The following is a 23,190-nucleotide window of genomic DNA, read 5'->3' on the forward strand; positions in this document are numbered from 1 at the left end:
GAATGATCCTGGCCATCCTTTCTGTGTATGGAAATGAGGCTAACAGTAAGGAGGAGAGCCAGAGGCTAACAAGGCATGGATATGAAGAGAAAATGTAGTATAGCAAGCTGAATTGACGATGTTCTCCATGAGGTTCTGGGAAAGAGAGAAAAAATGAAATAGGATAAGAAGGGAAGTGAGCATGTTTAAAACACTGGGAAGAAGGGCCCCTCAGAGTTAAATTATGCAGCAAAACCAAGATCTTTAGTCTCTGTTATTGAACATAATATTTCATGGTTAAGTAGCTATCTATCATTGTGAACCTTGAAGCTCTGTTTAGAAGAAAATACGTTCTGATGGGTGAAGTGAGAAGGAAGTCCTAAAATGACTTTTCAAGAGGATAAGTTTTTCCCAATATGATTGCAAAATTTCAAGAACATTTTTATTTTCTTGGGTTTCTCCCCTAGTACAGCACCTTGGGGTTGGACCCGATCATCCAACCCCATTATTGGGGTTGAACCTGATGATCTCTTGAGGTCCCTTCCAACCCCTACAATTCTGTGATCTTTGTAGATTACTGATTTGAATTTTGGGCTGCGTATGAGATTCCTGCTTTCTAATTAAATGCTCCAGACCAGCTATAAACTAATTAGCAAATCATAGTAGCATGAAAAGGATAAATCTGTTAGTGTGAGTGAGTATGAAATCTTTTAATGCAGAGTAACCTGTACAGTGTAGTAATGATTTTTTTTGGTGTTTTTTTTTTTTTGCAGATGCCCTCCTCGAACTTTTTTACCAGCGCTGTGCAAAATTTTTCTTGATGAAAGTGCTCCAGACAATGTATTAGAAGTAACAGCTCGTGCCATAACGTATTATCTGGATGTATCAGCAGAATGCACCCGTAGGATTGTGGGAGTTGATGGAGCTATCAAGGCACTTTGTAATCGTTTAGTAGTTGTTGAACTTAACAACAGAACCAGCAGAGATTTGGCTGAGCAGTGCGTTAAGGTATGTGTTCTGCAGAATCTTCTGTTTTTTAAGAAGGAGCTGGAAAACTTGCAATTCCAGAAGAATTTACTCGTATTCTAATCTATATATAATTAAAACGTGAAGCAAAACCATGCCCAGTATGTTAAAATTTACATGCCAACTATGCTTTCTATCTTTACTGTCAGTCTCGTGCTTTTCAAAGCTGAGATTCCTTTCAAAATATAGCTAGCTAGATATTTCTCTCTCTATAGAAAACAAAAGTATTAGAAGGAAGTTTTCCTGTTTGTCTCCGTGACTAGAATGCTGAGGGCTAATTTTATGCTAAAAAGGGAATGAGGCATCAATCCAGATAGAGATAATTTACCTGATGTAAGAAATTATTTGCTGGTCATAGCTCCAGTGCAGCCTTCTGAAGTAATCAGAAGAATTTTCAAGACCCTCAAAATCTTTTACATATAGTGTAACTCGTGCCTGTGTGGTAGCACATAGTTTTATTCCCTGATTACTATTGCCTCAGAATTTACACATACGTTTCCTATTTATGTTGTTCTAAGTACATCACTGAAGTAATAGGATTCATGGAAGTTTCGGAGTTCTCAGTTATTTTTGATCTAAAGGCTTCATTCTCCCAGGAAAAGGTGCTATTTATTATCTAGCTGTTTGCCGTGATCGACTGTTAAAAGCATGCTATGGAGGGATTTTCTTGTATTTGTTCCTGTATTTAAGAAGAAAACTGTTACTGTACCAGAGGTCTCATCCCCTTAGGGGTGTTGAGGAAGAGAGGTGGTTTTTTTTTTTTTCCTCTTGTTGTTTTGTTATTTAACTAGTTCTGTAGATGGATATAAACAAATAACTGCATTTTTATGTGTACTTTTGTTGTAATTAAATTTCATTTCATTGTAGGTGTTAGAATTAATCTGTACCCGTGAGTCAGGAGCTGTGTTTGAAGCTGGGGGGTTGAATTGCGTTCTGACATTCATTCGTGACAGCGGACACCTTGTTCATAAAGATACTTTGCATTCTGCTATGGCTGTAGTCTCCAGGCTCTGTGGCAAAATGGAGCCTCAGGATTCTTCGTTGGAGATCTGTGTGGAATCACTGTCTAGTTTATTAAAACATGAAGACCATCAGGTAATAAAATAGTTGGCTCAAACTGTGAATTTAACATCCATAACATTTAAAAAATGAATGGCTAAGTAGTTTTATACAGTCTCCACAACTACGTTTACAAAGTAGTTGTTATATTTGAATATTGTAGTAGTCTTCTTTTACAGTCGTGATGACAAGAGAATAAAAATACTGCTTAGTGTTTGACTGCAAGAGCCGTTGTGTGAATTTGATCTTATTCAACCTCTGAAAAGTTCATTGAAAAATGTCCTGTAAATTTTTCAGTGTTTTTTGAAATACTTTCAGAATTAATTATTGTTTTATGTCTGCACCTCAGTCACTATTAAATTGAGCATAAATAAAAGACAAAAATCAACTTTTTCTGTTGCCTAAGAGAAATAATAAAAACAGTCATAGTTGATGCTAGAATATTGCACTGAAAGACAGTACTACTGTAACACCACTTCTTTATTGCAGTTTTATAAACTAGAGGTTACGTAGACCTTGTAAAGTCTAGGAACTTCAAGTAATTATCTTCCTATTAGCAGAATCCTGTTGTGTGTGTTGTACTAATGCATCGTAAATAGCTATTTAGCCAAATCCTTGCTGCAGCCTGGCCAGGTTTCTTGTCAGTACTACTCTCTGTCCCAATTTTTCCCCCACCTCTCTTCCCATTCCTGACTCCGCGCCACGCAAACTCCTTAGTTTGGTTTATTAAGCATGTGGTATTTGTGAGACTGTCTTTTTGCCAGTGAGCTACGTTTTTGCTGTGTTTTCAGATCTTTTTGAAAGCACCATTTGACAGGGGGCTATCACACTAGCCATCTGAGAACAAGTCACCTTGGTTTTTATCCATTATATGACTTCATTAACGCACTGATCATCTGAGGCAAGCTAACCCTGAAAGTTAGACCATAAGTCTGCAGTCTTTATCTGTTTCCCAACATAAAACGCTGTAACAAAGCTATTGCTGGGACTGTTGGAGATCTGAACAGGAATTCAAACTTTCCAGAAGTTAGTCTTTTAGCAGTTAAGCTTCAAGATAAGTTTGCTTAAGGTTGGAGTAATCCAGATCATAGTAAATGAATCTGTAGTGGTATCCTTGAGAAATGTATATTTTGTGTGAAAGATGCCTCGGGATTTTTGACAAATGTTGATGGTTATTTTGGATTTGACCAGTATTTCCTTTGCCTTTTTTTTTCTTGTCCTACACTGTTGGATTTGGTCCCTTTCTAAGGGTAGCCAGCTAGTAATATCACTTGAGGGAAAAGTTCAAACCAGATGAACGTGGCCCTGAGAACAGCTTATCTGCGTTTGCTTTTTTTAACCTTTCTACTTAGCTCATGGTTTGTGAGAAGAAAAGTAAATACCTTCCACAGTACTATTTAGCTTTGTTAACCTTTGTGGTGTACTAAATAAGCTGAACCGTTCCTGTGTATTTCTGACAGAGCAGTTGTGGTAACAATTGGTAAAGTATATATGGTTTACATAAAGACTGATAGAACTGTTCATACCTTGTCTTGTCAAAGAAGGGGAGCAAAATGTCAGAGGACACAAGTAGTCACCATTTTAAGTTAAAGAAAAAATCTCTTGTAAAAGAGTACTGATAAATCAGAATGTTTGGCATGCAGGGACTGTGCCAGAAGTTTAGCATGCACTGCTTTTATTCAAGAGAATCTTTTTTTCCAAGTCCTTGCAAACAAAGATTTATGGCTTTTAACTTAACAAAGTCTGTCTGAGTAGCTAATAATACTCAAATTTTGTTATGTGTATTGATAAGTAATAGTCTTCAGGTATGTGACAGCTGACAATCATTTTGAAAATTGGCTGCTCTAGAAGTAGATGACATTCTAGGGACTAAGAACTGTAGTAATTCAGAGTTTGGTAAGGAATAGGTATTGTTAGTTTTTATTAAATCTTTTCTTGGGGCTAGTCTGGTTTGCTACCTCATGTTTAGGAAGGTAGATTGCCAGAAGCAGCTCACCTTGATGTACATGTGCAACCCCCCTGATATGACAGGGAGACACCTCTAGTGTAATGCGTAGTATGGATGAGAGAAACGTTAAAAACAACAACAATACAGTCCTTCATTGAGTGTTTCAGAATGCTGTTGGGTTCTGACTTTGAGCTGCTAGCTTAAAAAGAAAAAAAAAGAAAAAAAAAAAAAAACGAAAAAAACCACACCTGTCTCCATTCATTTACTTTGAAGGAAACCTGGTGAAATCAGCTTCTTATATGTCCTGTATTTTTGTGAATATCCTGTTAGCATTTTCTCACCTTAAGTAACAGATGTTTGATCTTTTCACTTGCATTTTTTCCTAGGTTTCAGATGGAGCTCTGAGATGTTTTGCTTCATTAGCTGACAGATTCACACGTCGTGGAGTTGACCCAGCCCCCTTAGCTAAGCATGGGTTAACTGAGGAGTTGTTATCTCGCATGGCAGCTGCTGGTGGGACAGCATCCGGACCATCTTCAGCTTGCAAACCTGGCCGGAGTAGCACTGGAGCACCATCTACAGCTGCAGACTCTAAATTAAGTAATCAGGTGTCAACTATTGTAAGCCTGTTGTCAACCCTGTGTAGAGGCTCTCCAGTAGTAACACATGTAAGAAATGATTTTATGCTACAGCTTTTCATTCTTTTTAAGTTTTTTTTATTCATGTAGTTTAATATATACGAGATTTTGTTGTCATTTGATATATAGATCTATTGATTATGAAAATATATATATACATATAGGTTATTTATCAAGAGGGGAAAAAAAGGAAACATTTCATATGGAAATGAAACCCAGTTCTGATAGTGTTTTCTAAAGCCCTGTATATTTTTTATTGTTCAGACTTTTAATTATTTCCAGGATCTCCTAAGATCTGAACTTCCAGATTCTATAGAAAGTGCGTTGCAGGGTGATGAGAGATGTGTACTGGATACCATGCGGTTAGTAGATCTTCTTTTGGTGCTACTGTTCGAAGGGAGAAAAGCCCTGCCAAAATCCAGTGCTGGATCTACAGGCAGAATCCCAGGACTGCGAAGACTGGATAGTTCAGGGGAGCGTTCTCATCGGCAGCTGATAGATTGCATCCGCAGTAAGGACACTGATGCACTAATAGATGCTATTGACACAGGAGGTAAGAGAGAATTCTCTGAAAAAGAAAATGAGCTAAATAAAGTATATGTGGTGTCATAACTTAGGTGTTACCTTAAAATTCTTTGTATAGAAGTTACCTGTGTTGAACAGTTTCCGTTAGTAATAACTTGTTTCTTTTGGATTGCAGTTAAGGGTATAAATGCTTTTATTGAAGGTGGTTAATTCCTTTTTTCTTTTTTTTAAGACCTGCAATTTACTTAAAACTGCTGAAGCTTAATGTTTAATGCTGGGAGCTTTAATTATTTTTATTTAATTGTATCTTTCAGCTTTTGAAGTAAATTTTATGGATGATGTAGGACAAACTCTTTTAAACTGGGCCTCAGCTTTTGGAACTCAGGAAATGGTAAATTAATTTTACAGAATTTTATAAGTTTAGGATATTTATGTAAAGAAAGATGGAAAAACTAGTTTCCTTTTTCTTGTTTAACAGGTAGAATTTCTCTGTGAAAGGGGTGCTGATGTTAACAGAGGACAGAGGTCATCCTCATTACATTATGCAGCATGTTTTGGAAGACCTCAGGTAGCAAAGGTATGATTTAAACTGACATTATTAGAAAGCTTTACATAGTGAATTTTTCCCTTGTTCTGGAAAACAAGTCCTTGTGCTCTGTCCAATATTTACATGTTCTTTGCAGTGTTTATTGCAATACAAATTTTTGGTTATGATAGGTCAATAATGTGAATAAAAGTTTTATATTAACTTCACAGATATGAAAAGCACATTGTGTTCCAACTTTCTACACACGTAATGTTTTAACTTTGCATGCTAGTGCAGGAAGGACGTAGGGAAAAACATGTACTTCTTTGGAAGAAGGAATCTTAATGCTGTTTAACTTTTGAAAATATTTGTTCTCAGACTCTCTTGCGACATGGTGCAAACCCTGATTTGAGAGATGAAGATGGGAAAACTCCTTTAGACAAAGCTCGTGAAAGGGGTCACAGTGAAGTAGTAGCTATTCTTCAGTCTCCAGGTGAGAGCAGTTTTTAATTCCTTACTCTTGCTTTTAGAAATGCAAATATAAAGCAATTCAATTATTAGACGTTTACTCTATTAAGAATCATGAAAAAATACAGTATTTTGTGACCAGCCTTCCTTGGCCTTCAGATTACGTATAAAAACTTTAATATTTTACATGTTCTTAAGGGCTGGGGGATTACAGAAGAAACTGCTGAGTGGACATGAGCAGTGCCAGTGGTCCTGGTCTTCAACTGTGGAATGGGGCTAGACTGGGATTTTGCTGTGGGTTCAGAGGATGTCAGCTTTGGTAGCTTCTCTGGCATCCTTCCTTTCTATATGGAAGCTGCTCTTTAGCTGTTCGTGAGGCTCTTGTAGCACTGGAGCCACAGGTAGCTAGCTGTCTGTTCATATTCAATTTTTGTTAAGGAATTTGAGCTTTTCCTATAAGTGGTCTTTAGTGGTACTTTGTTTAAAAAAGTTGTTTGGTAACAAAGTAGTGCACATGTAAATTTCACATCTTAGGAATGTGTATTTGTGTTCAGGTGCCTAGATGTTAGTAAAGAAACCTTCTTACTTTTATTTAAATGGCGTTTCTTTTTTGTTTGTTTTCTAGGGGACTGGATGTGTCCTGTTAACAAAGGAGATGAGAAGAAAAAGAAAGATGCAAACAAGGATGAGGAAGAATGTAATGAACCCAAAGGAGATCCAGAAATGGCACCCATATACTTGAAAAGATTATTGCCTGTGTTTGCACAAACATTTCAACAAACTATGTTGCCTTCAATAAGGTAATAGGCGTGATTGTCAATTTCCCCACGTATTTTTCAGTTCTTAATATTCTGATAAAAAAGCTAACGTGGATTTTTTTTTCCAGTAAAAAAAAAAAAAATCTAAAGCATCTAAAAGTAATGCAAGTGACTTTTAAACAAATATCAGTTTGAGTAGAAGTGCTTGTTTGAAAAATGTTGAGTCTTATTTTTGCTTAATATTTTTAGTAGTTTTTTTGTTGTTGTTTTTGTTTTGTTTTGTTATTACCCATTCTGGGGAAGTGGTATCTTGGAAGAAATATGGTTAGTTGAACTGGAAGAGAGAAGCATGCTCTTGACTGCTGAAGCATGATGGGAGAATACTATGTTCTTGTAGCACTTTGCACACTGGATCATGTGTATTTGGTCACAGCTGTTTGTAGCTGCTGTCATGGAGAGGAAAGCTAATGAAGTAGTATCAAGATACATTAATGGGAAAATGGGAAAATGAGAGAGACTGGGAAAAGCTATTTCAGAAGGTTTTGGAAGACTTCTTGACAGCTTAAATGTTTGTCAACTGAAGAAGATGCCTCTTATTGAGAGAATTAAAAATGCAATCTGATTTGATACTTAAAAGGATACTGTGGGTGGCATAATATTTGTGATAAACTGTCTGACCAGAACCTCTCAGCCTTTTACATTATACAAACATAACATTTGCTTAATTTCTTGTATTCTCGGTGTATTTATGGGTGTAGTACTTTTGGGCAGCTTAAACTAGGCCATTTTAAATAAAGGAAAAAAGAAACGGTGTTAACCATCTCTGTATGATTAGCTTCTGTTGAAGATGTGAAAAATAGTAGCTGTCCATATTTTAGAGCTTTCTTTTTGAATCTGGTAAATCATGTATTTAAAAGTCACTCAAAAATAAATTATGTTTTAATCATACACAAGTAACCAGATTCCATATTAATTTTACGTTTTAGTAGGGAAAATGGCATGGTTTTATAGACTTAAAACAGACTTTTTTTTAGACTTTAGAACTTGAGATCTAACCAAAATGCTGGAAGTATGTGACAGACGTAAGGCTGAGATGGTACCTGGGAGGCAGATAAAGTGTGCAGAAGTGAATTGCCATCACTAAGTACGGATAAAGACAGAATGTGGAACTGGTTTGACTTGGGAAGGGTGAAGGAGACAAAAATACGTTAGACTGTCATGGTGCTGTAGAATCGAAAAAATCTGTAGGTGGATCATTCTTGGAATTAATCTGAGACTTACTATCTGGCAAGCAGAACTGGAATTCATTTCAAAAAATTATTTCTGTAAGCATGCATAAATGTAGTGCAAAAGCTATTTTTATCTTGAACTTCTTGCTTTGATTGCTGTTTGCTTACTGCTTGGTAAGAACCTTTTCCTATGGTCTGTTTTAAAGGAAAGCAAGTCTTGCTCTCATTAGAAAAATGATACATTTTTGTTCTGAGGCACTACTGAAGGAGGTTTGTGACTCTGATGCTGGCCACAATCTGCCCACAATACTGGTTGAAATAACAGCTACAGTTCTTGATCAAGAGGTAGGAAGAAAGAAAACTTTTCATTTTTTTCTTTTGTACTAATGAAACCACTGTAAAAAGGAGATTATACCTATTGACACCACATGCTTATTAATAGCTAACCTTAAAGTGTTGTTTATGGCATCCATCTGTAACTGGCTATGATGTTCAGCATGTCAAGATACTTTTAAGTAGAAATCTCACTTATTGTTTCCTTTCCATCCCAATTTATGACAGGATGATGATGATGGCCATTTGCTAGCCTTGCAAATCATAAGGGATTTGGTGGATAAAGGTGGTGATCTTTTTCTAGACCAACTGGCTAGACTTGGTGTAATTAGTAAAGTGTCAACTTTGGCGGGGCCTTCATCTGATGATGAGAATGAAGAGGAATCTAAACCTGAGAAAGTAAGTACAGAATTGCTACCTTTATTTGTTCCTGTAAAACCAGCACTTGTAATATAATTGTTAATATTATGAAAATGTCCAGAGGAAGGTAGCTAGATAGGTAGGTTATTAATTTAATGCTTATTGTATGCCACTTGTTTAATTGTTTTCATTGTTGTTGTCATTATTGTTTTGTAACTTAATATCCCATTAGAACGTTATCTGCTGAGTTTTCCTATTTGTATTTACTTTGTGTCAAAACCTCTTGACCACTGTAGTATCTTGTAGTTTGAACAAGAGTGCTAAATGAAATTAATCCTTTCTGAATGCAGTGCATCTCTTTCAATGTGCATGTATCAAGTAATTGCAGGTGGTTTTAAGCCTTGTTATGGAATGTAATGAAAACACACACAAAAAAATAATTTTCTACGTGATGAAAAGCTTAAGGGCACATTGAAGTTATTTGCTTATTTCCAACAGTAAGTTATGGACAGCTCAGATAATTTTCTTATCCATTTAATTAAGATTTGTAGTTATGCCCTAAGTTTTTGGTTGAAGGGGTGGTTGTATGTTTTTTTTAGTGTTTGCTTAGGTATTTAAGAGCTGTCTGGACATGGTTTTGGACAACTAGTCCTGGGTGGCAAGGGAGTTGAACAAGATGGCTTCCAGAGGGCTCTTCCAGCCTTAACCATTCTGTTCTCACAATGTGAGTTTTGAAGAGAGGTGGGATATATATCCCTGTCAGTAGGCTGTTGTTATTGAGTAAATCTGCACTTGAAAAGAAACCTTTTCAAAGTATCTCATTCTGTTAATGAATACTTTTAAAGATGGATTTTACAGACAGAAAAGCTTAGTTCCTATACCTTTTTGGTTTGAGTACTTTATGTTCCGCTTCAATCCTTTCCAAGATTTGTGTATTCTGTTTTGGTTTTATGCGGTGTGTGTGTGTATTTTGCAATTATATATAATTTTATTACAGGAGGATGAACCACAGGAGGATGCTAAAGAACTTCAACAGGGTAAACCATATCACTGGAGAGACTGGTCAATCATTAGGGGCAGGGACTGCCTGTATATCTGGAGTGATGCTGCAGCCCTGGAGCTGTCTAATGGTAGTAATGGATGGTTCAGATTTATCTTGGATGGGAAACTGGCCACAATGTATTCCAGTGGAAGCCCCGAAGGAGGATCCGATAGTTCAGGTAGTATTTCTTCTCAGTTGAAATCCAAGTTAATTTTTGAGACTACTTTGTTTGTTTATATAATTTGATTGGAGCTATTTTGTTTTGCAGGAATTGGCTTACTAAATAGTAAAGGATGTAAACAGGTGGAAGGTGGTCAGTTAATTGTGATGCTTTTCATCAGATAGCATGTGACTATAACTTGACTTGGGTGAATTGTGTTAAGTAAACATCTTGCCAGTGGAAGCGTATTAACTTGGTTTTGTTTTGAATCTTCTCCATGCATACCTAATTTTTTCACCCCCGTCATTAAAAGCACTTTGTAGTGGCCGTCCCAGGAAAAGCAGGTTGAAATGGCAATTTGTTGTTTGCTTCTAGCTAGCAGAATGAAATTGCATGTGTTTGAAGACAAAGTAATGGAAAGTTTCTCATCAAGACTGGGAAACAAATTACAGTGTCTTAATTGTTTGTCGGAGGGAGGATAAGGGAACAGACCTCATGCACTGGCAGTCTACAGTTTTTTTTTTTGTTTGTTTTTTTAATTTTCTGTACAGAATACATAACTTGTTCTGGATGCAGAAACGACCCTCCTTTATTGTTTTATCTTTTTTGCAACAGTTCATACATTTATGAACCAGCAGACATAAAACGCTTTGCAATATTTTTGTTTTCAACAAGCCATTGAGTGAAATAACAGAACATATTATGATTCAGGATAGAAATGAAGTGCTAATGACATTATTTGTGAATTTTGAGGCACGAAGACAAATTGTGGTATGGTGTGGTTTTGGATTATAACACAATTGGAAGCCACTTTGGAATTTTTTTCTTTTTTTCCCCCAAAAGTGTATTCTTGCATTCTTTAAGCAAGGCAAGCAGTTTCTGTGTTGATATACTTGTTTATCATACAATATAATTTTAAGAAAATCCATGTGGTTAGTTTCTTAAATCATCATGGCCCTCGAATGCCAATTCTGCTTGCTTCCTCCCAGATGATGGGATGGGTTCTTACTGTTTTTATAGAAGATGAGTTGAATAGGACTACTCAGATGAATTTGGAGTGAAGATTAGTCAGATAATCAATTTAAGATGATGTTTCTCTTCCTATGTATTTTTTGTATATATGATCAAATAGATATCTTGCCCAAAAACTTGGGATCTACCGTGGATATTATGGAAGGGAGGGTGCTAAACTGGATTAAATCAGGCTTTTTAAAATTTTTTGTCAAGCAGACATCTACTAAGAATGCTGACATTGCAATGTAGTTTGCCTGAAGTTTAACCATTAGCTAGCTGTTAAGCATGTGCAGCAGCCTCTCTTTCACTTTAGATATGAAACTAGTATTTGTTAAGATTTAACTAAAAATACTACACAGTATAGATTCAGAATAGTATCTTTGTTTTTAAGTCCTGAACTATACTATATGTTCTGCTGTCTTAAATCATTGCTGATTAATCTCATGGTATACTTTTTAGTAACTTCATGACTGGCAAGAATATAGAGGGTTGACTAATGGAATTTGTTGGTGTGTATTGCATGATGAAGGCTGGAGGGGATGTGGGGACATATATATACTATGAACATTTTTGGAAGGTCTGTCCTCACCCCTCTCCTCATTAGCTTAATACTTGTTTGTTTGATTTCTTAGGGAAAAAAAAAATTCAATGCAAAAATTGAAATTCAATGGTAATTTTTTAAGTGACTTTCAAAATTCTGTCTAAGGGAGCCTGAAATTATTTCCAGCCACGTTAAATTATTGCACTTTCAGTGCAATGTGTTGCATAATAAATACGTAAAAATGTAATTATGGAAATTTGGAAGTGATTCATTAACAGAATTTTAATTTCTCATACAAATTTTCAAAATTTTTTTTACAAACCTCCCTGGCTTCTGTGAATTTTAAACAATAATGAATGTTATGCCTCAGCAGTGCATATTTATTTTGCATATGGAAAGTTTTTCTGTTGTTTTTTAGTATTGTACAATAGTTAAGCTGGCAGACTTGAAAAACCTAGAGCGTAAGTCATTGCAGCAAAAAGAAAACAGCAATTTTGCATGTGCACAGACTACATATGTTATGTTTATAAAATTGGTATCAATTCTTATCCTTAAAGTTGAGATAAAATAAAAAAATCAATAACCTATAAAGATTTTTCTAAAATACGAACTCATTAAATATTCTGGAATTATCTTAAATAGTAGTTTTAATGTAGCATGCAGTCTTGTTACCACTACAGTATTAAAAAATAATTGAAAGTGAGGTGTTTAGAATAGTTTCAAGCTAGATTACCTACATATCCAAAATGTAGGATATGAGCCTGTTTATCATCAATTAAGTGATATCTCCATATAAATATTTTGTGGTGCCATTAGATTTATTTCATGTTTCTCTCAGATATATATGTCTTGAAAAATTTTGTAGTTACTAAAAAAGGAATAGGAACATCTACATTATAACCTGATTTAGCATAATGTAACTGTGGTAAATTACATAAATGTGGCTTTCTTACTTTTTCTGAGGTGAATTCAGAAGTTCTGCAAAAGAGATGAATGAAAATTTTAATGTAACTTAAAATATTATTTTCTGTTGCCTTTGTGACAGTTAATCTGAACAAATTCCTTTTACCACATATTGATCATCATACTCTAAAGTTCTGTGATTTTTTTTTCCATTTTTTTATATGGCTTAAGCATCTTTTCTTCCCCTGCTGTAAACTATGAATTTGATTGCTGTTTTCCTGTTGGAGAATTCATTTAATTTCCTATTTCTAAAACACAAATAGTTCATGGTGGCAATAATGAGAATTTATTTTTACAAACCTGAAGATTTGTCATTGATTTCTTTGATCTATTATTACTGTAAAAATGAATTAACACATCTGTCAGTAGCATCATTTAGAAAGAGTTGCGTAGTCCATATTGATGTGATTGTGGAATAAATCACTGTTGGAGAACATAGAGTGGGAAGAAGTTCAGGGTACTTAAAAACCCTTAATTTCAAACTTAATTTTGCATTGAATGTACTCAGTTGTTTTGCTCATGCAAAAAAAAAAATGCTTGAGATATATGATGGTGGAATCAATTGTTAGAAAAAAAAAATGTATGTTTGTTTTTAAATAGAAAGTAGGAGTGAATTCCTTGAGAAGTTGCAAAGAGCGCGAAGCCAAGTAAAACCATCTACCACAAGTCAGCCAATTTTATCAGCACCAGGGCCAACTAAACTTACTGTCGGAAACTGGTCGCTCACCTGTTTGAAAGAAGGAGAAATCGCTATCCACAATTCTGACGGTCAGCAAGCTACAATACTGAAAGAAGATCTCCCAGGCTTTGTGTTTGAGTCTAACAGAGGAACAAAGCATTCATTTACAGCTGAAACCTCTTTGGGTAAGTATGTAGGTATGTGTAATGAACAGGTAGGAGCAAGTGTAGATAAGGTAGGTTTCGTTAGTTTGTTTGGTTTTCATACTTGTGGGAATTCTGACTTTTTTAAAAAAAAAAAAAAATACATTGCAGGGTCAGAATTTGTGACTGGCTGGACTGGTAAGAGAGGAAGAAAGCTAAAATCTAAACTGGAGAAGACAAAGCAGAAGGTTGGTGAGCATGTGTGAATTTTATACTTACAGTTTAATATAGCTTGCTTTATTTTTCAACATGCATATGTTATATGTGATATAATTTCCTTTTAGAGGATTAAGATCTCTAATTTCAGCTGTATACAATTTAATGCCAAGTTTAAAGGGGAAAACCTGACTTATAACAAAGCACTTCTAAGGCAGATGGTTTTGTCCAGCAGTCTTAGAAAACTCCATACTCTTTTAAATGAAAACAGATTTTCTTTTAAAAACATAAGATAATCCAATCCTTCTTCCTGGCATATGTGTTTGTAATTCTGTAGGTGTCTGTTTTTTAATGCAAAGAAAGAAAAGGCATAATGATCAACATACCTTTCTAAGTTACTGGCATATGTAATTAGTAATTCATCCATAAGTTGCTCCAGTTATCATTTTGAGTTGATGGAAGTTTTGTAGTTGGTTTGAATGTTTTGAATGTTTTGGTAATTGTTGTTAGAAATGTCATGAGTAGGTCACTAATAACCCATGTAAATAACATCTGTGTTTTAGATTTATATTATGAATATTAAACTTGCTGCCCTAGGAATAAATAAAATGTCATCTTCAATGTTATTGTAACTGTAACATTCAGGTCTCAAGCATTTAAGCATCCGAAAAGAATGCATTTTTACTCTTCTGTCTTTCATGTATAGACCTTACCTTGCTTAGGTCCATATGCAACTGCAGCTTTAAAAAAAAAAAAAAAAGTTCTTAGAATAAGGTCACTTAAAGACGACTTGTGGGATTTGGTTTAGGGAATGCAAATAGAGCGTTCATAATTCCATATTTTTAAAAAATGATTACTCTTACTTCTAAAATATTACCAGAACACTGATACAGTACTGAAGATTTGTAGACTGAGAACTGTCTTTTCTGCTACTTTTGCACTGTAACTTAATGTATGATGGTAAGCTTAGTTTCTGTAAATTTCTGTAAGATTATGTTTATGTCCTTTTATTTTTCTCTGTGCTTTTAACCTTTCATCTTTGCATTGTATTTAGCCTTTGCAACTTATGATGTATGTTGTATGATAGGTTTCTGTTCTTACCTATTTTTGTCTATCCTGGACTTCTTTTAAAAACACAAAAAAGAAAACCAACTTTTTAGAACCTTAAATAATAATAATAGTGGTCTCATATTACAGTAACACAAGACTTGTGATTACGAAAATCCTTTTGTAGGTACGCACTATGGCAAGAGATTTATACGATGATCATTTTAAAGCTGTTGAAAGCATGCCTAGAGGAGTAGTTGTAACACTGAGGAACATAGCAACACAGTTAGAGTCTGCATGGGAACTTCATACAAACAGACAGGTAAGTGTACCTCCTGTAATTTATAGCATATGATGTCAGTGGAAATCACATAGCAATATTCAGACTGTTCTATGTCATGTAAGATAGTCACAATATGTATATCTGAACTGTGAGGGTTTTTTTATGCATGCAATTCCTAGTTATATGCTTTACTGGGACACTTTTTTCACGTGTTCATTTGAAAAATACTGTTAGCTTGTTTCATCATAATTGTCTTTTTGTCTTTCAGTGTATTGAAGGAGAAAACACCTGGAGAGATTTAATGAAGACTGCTTTGGAAAACTTAATTGTACTTTTGAAGGATGAGAATACTATTTCTCCGTACGAAATGTGCAGTAGTGGCTTAGTTCAATCATTGCTTACAGTTTTAAATAACGTGAGTTTACAGAACATAAGTCTCTGAAGCAAAACTTTTGAAAGAAAATGTAGGCATAAGTCTTAATTAAAAATAAATAAATCTATTATAGATGTGGCTTTTTTCTGTCTTGAAAATGAGGCAGACTTGCAACAGTAAGTGATATGACCCATTGAATGTATACTATCACAATAAATTACTTTAATTCAAATGTGATATTAAAAGTCTGGTCGGTTATAATGGCTGATGTAATTTAGCTTTTGATATAAAGATTTTAAATTAAAAAAATGAAATAAAGATTTTAAATAAAAAGAGATTTAAATTAAAAAATAAAGATTTTTAAAAAAACAGATATTTTTGCCAATGTAAAGAATGAATATGCTGTGCTGTATTAGAAGTAATATATTTTTTTTCTTCTTAGAACATCGATTTAGATGTGAAACAAGACTGTAGTCAACTAGTAGAGAGAATAAATGTTTTCAAAACAGCATTCAGTGAAAACGAAGATGATGAAAGGTAGGTTAAAAAAAATATCTTGTGTTTGTGATGTGGTAATTTATGTTTAAAAAAATTAAAAGACAAAGGAACATTCTTAACATGTTAAGATATTTACTACAGCTGGGTACTATTCTCTGAGATACTGTAGATTTTGTTTATTCCTCTTTGTGTGGTAACATAGTGACTGTTCACTTTCACAGTCGTCCAGCAGTTGCATTAATTCGGAAATTGATAGCAGTGTTAGAATCTATTGAACGTCTACCTCTCCACTTGTATGATACACCAGGATCTACATATAATCTTCAGGTACAGTGATAACAGTATGTGATACTCTGTGATAAACAACCAAACATTTTATATGAATTTCAGGAAAAGTTACGCATGTTAAATCTGTATGAAATGCGTTCTTGTAAATTGGATAGAATTAGCTGAAGAACAAACTTTTTTGCATTTATTTCTTCTAATACCTAACTGGAATGTTTGGGTTTTCCTCTGCTTCCATTTTTTTTTTATACTGTGAAGTGAACGTAGTAGTAAATTTTGACTGAAGAGATATTATTTGCTTGTTTGTTTTTTGTCCTTGAGTATTATTTTCTTGTTTGTTTTTTGTCCTTGAGTATTCTTTTTGTATGGGAATATCCTCATTACTAGAATCTAATTATATCCTAAAAGTAGTATTTTGTTGAAGATGGTTATAAGACAAGCTCGTTTATAATGACTAGAGATGGGCTGTAATGGTTAAAAGGGCCCCACATAGGACAGTGTGCCCATCTGCTGTCATCTTAGCTGTATGATTATCATAGAATGATAGAATGGCTCAGGTTGGAAGGGACCTTAAAGATCATCTCCTTCCAACCCCCCTGCCATAGGCAGGGATGCTACCCACTAGATCAGGTTGCTCAGGGCCTCCCCTAACCTGGTTTCGCATACCTTCAGGGATGGGGCATCCACAACTTCTCTGGGCAACCTGTGCCAGTGCCTCACCACCCTCTTAGTGAAGAATTTCCTCTTAATCTACTTATTCCCTCTTTTAGTTTAAAACCATTACCCCTCGTCCTGTCATTATCTGATTGAGCAAAGAGTAGTAGCTTCGTGGAAAGGAAAGATGCAGCTTCACAAAAAAACATTGCTTGGTTTTGTCCAGTTTGAAAGTACACTTGAAGATTGCGTAAAATGATAGTGAAGTGCAAATGTTTTTATTTTGATGTTAAATATCAGAAGATGGTTGCAGGAAGCTGCAAAAACACTGCTGCCATTGGATATTGAGGTTTTATATTATTACTATAGGTCTTAGTAAAAAAAAAAAAAAAAAGGAAGAAATAAAAGCTATAAAAAACATGAAACATAAAAATATTGACTTGAATTAGTAACTGTATTATGTTGATTGTCACTGAAGAATTGTTGAGTTAACTGAAAAAATGAAGCACTAAGGGAACATTTTAAAAGCATTAAATTAGAATATAGTGCTTGTTTAAATTGCACACAGAAATGATGAGGCGCTGAGCCTGTGTTAGTGAAACATTGCTTTTCTTAATATTATAAAATGTATACAGAAGAAGAGTATATTAATGTTTAGGTACTCTTTCAGATACTGACAAGACGGTTGAGGTTTCGTTTGGAACGTGCTTCAGGGGAGACATCATTAATAGATCGAACTGGCAGAATGCTAAAGATGGAGCCGTTGGCAACTGTTGAATCTCTAGAACAGTATCTCCTGAAAATGGTGAGCAACGTACCATGTGCGGTTCACGAGGAAAGGTTGCATTCTGCATCTCTAATTTCTTTTCTTCATTCGTGTGTAGGTAGCAAAGCAATGGTACGACTTTGATAGGGCTTCATTTGTTTTTGTACGAAAACTACGTGAAGGCCAAACATTTGTATTCAGGCATCAACATGATTTTGATGAAAATGGAATTATTTACTGGATTGGGACGAATGCAAAGTGAGTATTTTTCAAAGCTAAATATTTTGAATTAAAATTTAGTAAACTATATCCAGAGAGAAAAAAATGAAAATTCATAATGAAGTCTGTTATATTTTTTTTTTTTAAGAATGGGAGTTTCCTTTGCTTTTACTGGTGATCAATAGAATTATATTTCTTTTTTCTCTGCTTAACTAAAACAAAAATAGAAATCTCTGAAGTTGGATTGAGAATTTGTTTGTATTCTTGCTGAAGAAATGAAGGGATGGGAAGGGTTGGGTCTTTTGTTAACTGCTGTAGTAAAGTAACATTTTTGGAATGTCTCTGAAGTTATCTAATTATCTAAGATGATATTAACTGCTTCAGTTTGTAATAAACTCTGATGTAATCAATAACTTGCAGTAAACTGTCAAATGTTACTGATATCTGTTTTTTAATGTAAGTAATAATTGAACAGTACATTTCTCTTTTTAATATAGAACTGCATATGAGTGGGTAAATCCAGCAGCCTATGGGTTAGTAGTGGTTACATCCTCAGAAGGAAGAAATCTGCCTTATGGCCGTTTAGAAGACATCCTAAGCCGTGACAGTTCAGCTCTCAATTGTCATACTAATGATGATAAGAATGCTTGGTTTGCCATAGATCTTGGCCTTTGGGTTATACCATCAGCTTACACATTACGCCATGCTCGAGGTTATGGACGATCTGCTCTCAGAAATTGGGTTTTCCAGGTGTCTAAGGATGGACAGAACTGGACTACTTTGTATACTCATGTTGATGACTGTAGTCTCAACGAACCAGGGTATGTCAGTGTATTTTACCAGCTTTTATAAAATGGAGCTCAGTTAAATACATACTTGGCTGTAGACTAACTTAATGTATGCCATAGGTATAATAAATAATTATGTAAAAAAGTGGTAGGTGGCGCAGATTATTAAGCGTGGGCTGGAAAATAAGTGATTCATAAGTTCTCTTTATGGTTCATGTAAAAGTATTTGTGATTTTCTATCATTGTAAATTCGCATTTTATTTATTTGAGAAAATAGTAACACCAGCACTCATCTAGAATTTGTCCCTAATGTTGCTAGGTTTTATATTTCTCATGTTCTTGGCAGTTTTCTGATTTTATCCATAAATGATTGCTGTCATGGTTTGGTTTTGGTTCTAAAGTGTTGTTTTTGTGTGGTTTTTTTCCTCTCTCCTGTTCTCCCCAACCATACCTCTTTCGAATGAATTTGAAGGTCTACAGCAACATGGCCTTTAGATCCTCCAAAGGATGAGAAACAAGGTTGGAGACATGTTCGAATAAAACAGATGGGAAAGAATGCCAGTGGGCAAACACACTACCTCTCCCTGTCTGGATTTGAACTTTATGGCACTGTGAATGGAGTATGTGAAGATCAGTTGGGTAAGAAAAAGAAAGTGTACGTCCTGTTTGTTCTCTTAAAATCCTAATGAACATCACCTATAAAAATGAGAGTGGAAAAAACACATTGACTTTTGCCTTGGAGCTTGCTTAAAAACAAGCTCAGATTTATTCCCTAATCAATATTGCTGCATTTTTCAGTCTTCCAATTTCAATTTACATTTCTTGTAGGAAAAGCTGCTAAGGAAGCTGAAGCCAATCTGCGAAGACAGCGACGTCTGGTACGTTCTCAGGTTTTGAAATACATGGTTCCAGGAGCTCGTGTAATTAGAGGAATTGATTGGAAATGGAGAGACCAGGATGGAAGCCCACAGGGTGAAGGCACTGTTACAGGAGAATTGCATAATGGTGAGCACAAATTGCCTGAATTTGTAAAACTCTGTAGTATGAGTATTTTATGTTTCATTTCTATCTAAATGTGAAATTGGTAGTATTAAACTATTCCTTCTGTAGTTTCTTGAAGAAGCTGATAGAAATTTCAGGATCTTGGAGAGAAGGAACTCAAATACTGTAACCATTGTGGTCCATTTGTGAAATTCCATTTCAATGCATGGGAAAAAATCTTGTTGTAAATAAAACATCTTCAGAGCTTTGCTTAATTAAAATACCAAATTGTTATTTTTACATTCATTATGAAGAATTAAAAATATGCCAGGTTGGTTGATGCAAACTGATTGATTAAGCTTTGAGCCTGCAACATCTATGATTACATTCTTCATTTCTTCTAGCTTAGCATTTGCAATATTTTTCTTGACTTTTGTTGTATCCTGTACCTTTCCTACCTCGCTAGCTTCATTGGGATCAAGTTGCTATTTCAAAAACAGTGAAAAGTAATATAATTTAGGGAGCAAAATCAAAACCTGCAACAGCCATGGAATTCAATGCTCAGGAGGCCGAGATATTGAAGGGGCTCCAAAAGAGCTGATAATCTTGTTAGCTGAACATGCTTTCCCAGTTCCCTCTGATGCCCACCCCTATTTAGGTGTACATAAGACTGGCCTTGTTTCTGAAGCATCTTCAGTCACTCCTAGCCAGATTATTAGTTCTCGGCCCTTAAAAAGGGAGAAACGTCCAAGGTATGATGATCTAAAATGTTTTGAAACTTTTAATCTTTTTTAAGCCATTCAGTATAGCTTGTAGGGAATTGTCCCATCATCTCTATGTATTGTTCTTACCAGATGCAAGAGTATCCATAGATACACTCTCACTTTTAAGACGTTAAGTATTATTGGTGAGTAGTCTATTAAATCAGTGTTTTTGTTCCTATATTCCAGTAAACTTTTCCTATTAAGTAAAGGTGAAATTGAGGTTCATGTGTCAAGTGATGACTACGAAGTGTGATACATGATCAGCAGACTCTTACTCCTGCCACAGTTGTCTTGAAAATAGAAAATGGTATCCCATTGGCTTTTCTGTGGCTATTCAGAAGCTTAAACACATCGTGAGTTGTTTCAGGGCGACAACAATGCAGCATCAGTACTCCAAGTACATAATGTATATTTACACAATTGTGCAAGTTTTGAACTGTTTGTAATTAATATTGAAGTTGAAGGAACTATACAAAACAAGAATAGTAATTTAATTACACTTTTTCAAAACACTGTGTCCAGATACTCATAAAGGGTAAAAAATCATACTGTTTCTGTATGGAGCTTACCTCTTTCTTTTTTGTATTCACTAAGAAAGTCAAATAAAATGTAGAAAGGTAAAAATTCAGACTTGCATCACAGGTTCACTCTTCAGAGGTTTAGTGGCATGAAGCTATTCAGATAAAACTCATGAAGATGGAGTAAAATCATACCATAATAACGTGATATAAGCCTGCTCATATGGGGATGAGATGTCTACTTCTACGTTATGCATTTTTAAATGCTCTTCCTCCAGAGTGATATTTCTAAACAGAAAATTGCCTGTGATCTTCTGTTTCAGTCTAAAGTGATGACTTTTGGATAGATATAAGGTAAAAGTGCACCTGACAGTGCTAAAAATATATATATTTTACTTCAAATGAGCTCTACTCTGTTTTATTAAAGAAAAACATGCATGTGCCTCTGGACCTGACATCTTGTTTTGAATTTTTGTCTGAGGTTACAGAAGCTGACTGAGCTTTAGGGATTTTGTTTTTAAAGAATACGTGTATCAATGGAAATAGTGACACAAAATTTGGTACAGTTAACATGCAATAAGAAAAACAAGAAAGAAACTTTTAAGATGACTCTGTGTTATATCAGACTAGCATTAATATTTTTTGTCCCCATTTCTATCCTAGTTTGTTAAATTTTGCATGTTATCCTCATCATTGCAGGTTTATTGCATTTAATTTACAAAATACTGGAACATAATTTAATAAAGAAACTAAGATGAGTAGCATCTTTTTTTTTCAGTGCTGTTCTGATCCCAGTATAACACTTTAAATTTCTGTGAAACATACTCTTCTTGCGACCCTGAAATCTTACATGAAGTAGTCCTTACCTGTTGTAAGACTTTTCCTGTGAATAAGTAATGTTTGAGTCTGTGTAAATTATTGAAACAAAAAGCTGAGTATCAGTACACTCGTTCTTTCACTATATACGACAAAAATAACCCCAAACTAACGAATTTCATAAAATGTGTTCTGTAGGGTAGATATGCCCATATACAAGCATTGAACAGAGAAAAGCATAAAATGTCCATGCAGGAATTATAGTTTCTTGTCAGGTATTAATGAAGTTATGATGATACGTTGTAATATACGTTTCGGATGTTTAGAGAATCATCATAACGTTTTGAGAGATCCTAGTAGGTCGGGTTCCTTCCTGAAGCAAACTTGGCTTTTGGCTGGATTCGGGGACTCTGAAGGTAGAAGCTGATTGTGCTTGCTGCCATAACTTTAACAACACTTTTACGTTACCAAATTGTTTAAACACTCCTTAATTGGCGTTAAGAGTTACTTAGTAATTTTATTAATTCGGACACGCAGCCCTTATGAGAAGCTGATCCCACATTGTGGAGCTACTGTCTGACACGCTCCTGTCTGCTTTCTGCTGGATCTCACAAACTCCTGTCCCTTTCCAGGCTGGATTGATGTCACCTGGGATGCTGGTGGCTCTAACTCTTACCGTATGGGCGCAGAAGGAAAGTTTGACCTCAAGCTTGCACCAGGGTACGACCCTGATTCAGCGGCATCACCCAAACCTGTTTCATCCACTGTTTCAGGCACAACGCAGTCATGGAGCAGCTTGGTGAAAAACAACTGTCCAGACAAGACGACTGCTGCTGCAGGCTCCTCAAGTAGAAAAGGAAGCAGCAGTTCTGTGTGTAGCGTGGCCAGTAGCAGCGACATCAGCTTGGGTTCGACCAAAATGGAGCGGAGATCAGAAAGTGTAATGGAGCAAAATATAGTTTCAGGCACTGACGTCCATGAACCAATTGTTGTTCTGTCTTCCGCTGATAACGTGCCTCAGGCTGAAGTAGGGTCATCTTCCAGTGCAAGCACCAGCACCTTAACAGCGGACATGGGAAATGAAAATGCAGAAAGGAAGTTAGGTCCTGATAATTCAATACGTACTCCTGGGGAGTCCAGTGCTATATCCATGGGAATTGTTAGTGTCAGCTCTCCTGATGTTAGTTCTGTTTCCGAACTGACTAATAAAGAAGCAGCTTCCCAACGACCTCTAAGCTCTTCAGCGAGTAACAGACTTTCAGTCAGTTCCTTGTTGGCTGCTGGGGCACCAATGAGCTCCAGCGCAAGTGTTCCTAACTTATCATCTCGAGAAACTTCGAGCCTGGAGTCGTTTGTACGAAGAGTGGCAACCATAGCACGAACCAATGCCACAAACAACATGAATTTAAGCCGAAGTAGCAGTGATAACAATACTAACACTTTGGGAAGAAATGTCATGAGTACTGCAAGTAAGTAAAAGCTGTATTTATTTTTAGTTGAAACTTTTGTTATTTCTTTGGTTTTCTTTAGACTTAAAGAAGTTTGGCTTTTGTTGGCCTAACAGAGCAATGCACTTAGAGCAGCCTTGCTT

The 23,190-nt window shown here is 35.4% G+C and overlaps 1 protein-coding gene across 2 annotated transcripts in view; it reads left to right on the forward strand.

The window, feature by feature from the left end:
• The window catches only part of HECTD1 (HECT domain E3 ubiquitin protein ligase 1), a gene marked incomplete at its 5' end in the record, with an annotated part of 60,963 nt that overhangs the window by 16,535 nt on the left and 21,238 nt on the right, over positions 1-23,190 (forward strand). The window contains 23 exons of one of the 2 annotated variants that reach the window (XM_083837122.1): positions 753-987; positions 1,873-2,100; positions 4,399-4,680; positions 4,933-5,203; positions 5,490-5,566; positions 5,654-5,752; positions 6,080-6,194; positions 6,795-6,969; positions 8,363-8,501; positions 8,718-8,888; positions 9,847-10,069; positions 13,170-13,433; positions 13,563-13,639; positions 14,842-14,976; positions 15,206-15,352; positions 15,753-15,847; positions 16,030-16,135; positions 17,418-17,552; positions 17,632-17,771; positions 18,230-18,553; positions 18,993-19,159; positions 19,349-19,525; positions 22,232-23,068. In XM_083837122.1, the coding sequence (XP_083693248.1) occupies positions 753-987; positions 1,873-2,100; positions 4,399-4,680; positions 4,933-5,203; positions 5,490-5,566; positions 5,654-5,752; positions 6,080-6,194; positions 6,795-6,969; positions 8,363-8,501; positions 8,718-8,888; positions 9,847-10,069; positions 13,170-13,433; positions 13,563-13,639; positions 14,842-14,976; positions 15,206-15,352; positions 15,753-15,847; positions 16,030-16,135; positions 17,418-17,552; positions 17,632-17,771; positions 18,230-18,553; positions 18,993-19,159; positions 19,349-19,525; positions 22,232-23,068 (4,619 nt within the window). The remainder of the gene's footprint in view (positions 1-752; positions 988-1,872; positions 2,101-4,398; positions 4,681-4,932; positions 5,204-5,489; positions 5,567-5,653; positions 5,753-6,079; positions 6,195-6,794; positions 6,970-8,362; positions 8,502-8,717; positions 8,889-9,846; positions 10,070-13,169; positions 13,434-13,562; positions 13,640-14,841; positions 14,977-15,205; positions 15,353-15,752; positions 15,848-16,029; positions 16,136-17,417; positions 17,553-17,631; positions 17,772-18,229; positions 18,554-18,992; positions 19,160-19,348; positions 19,526-22,231; positions 23,069-23,190) is intronic. The other variant, XM_083837123.1, reaches the window with a different exon arrangement.

This window comes from Anser anser (genome assembly GCF_964211835.1).
Source record: "Anser anser genome assembly, chromosome: 5".
NCBI lineage: Eukaryota > Metazoa > Chordata > Aves > Anseriformes > Anatidae > Anser > Anser anser.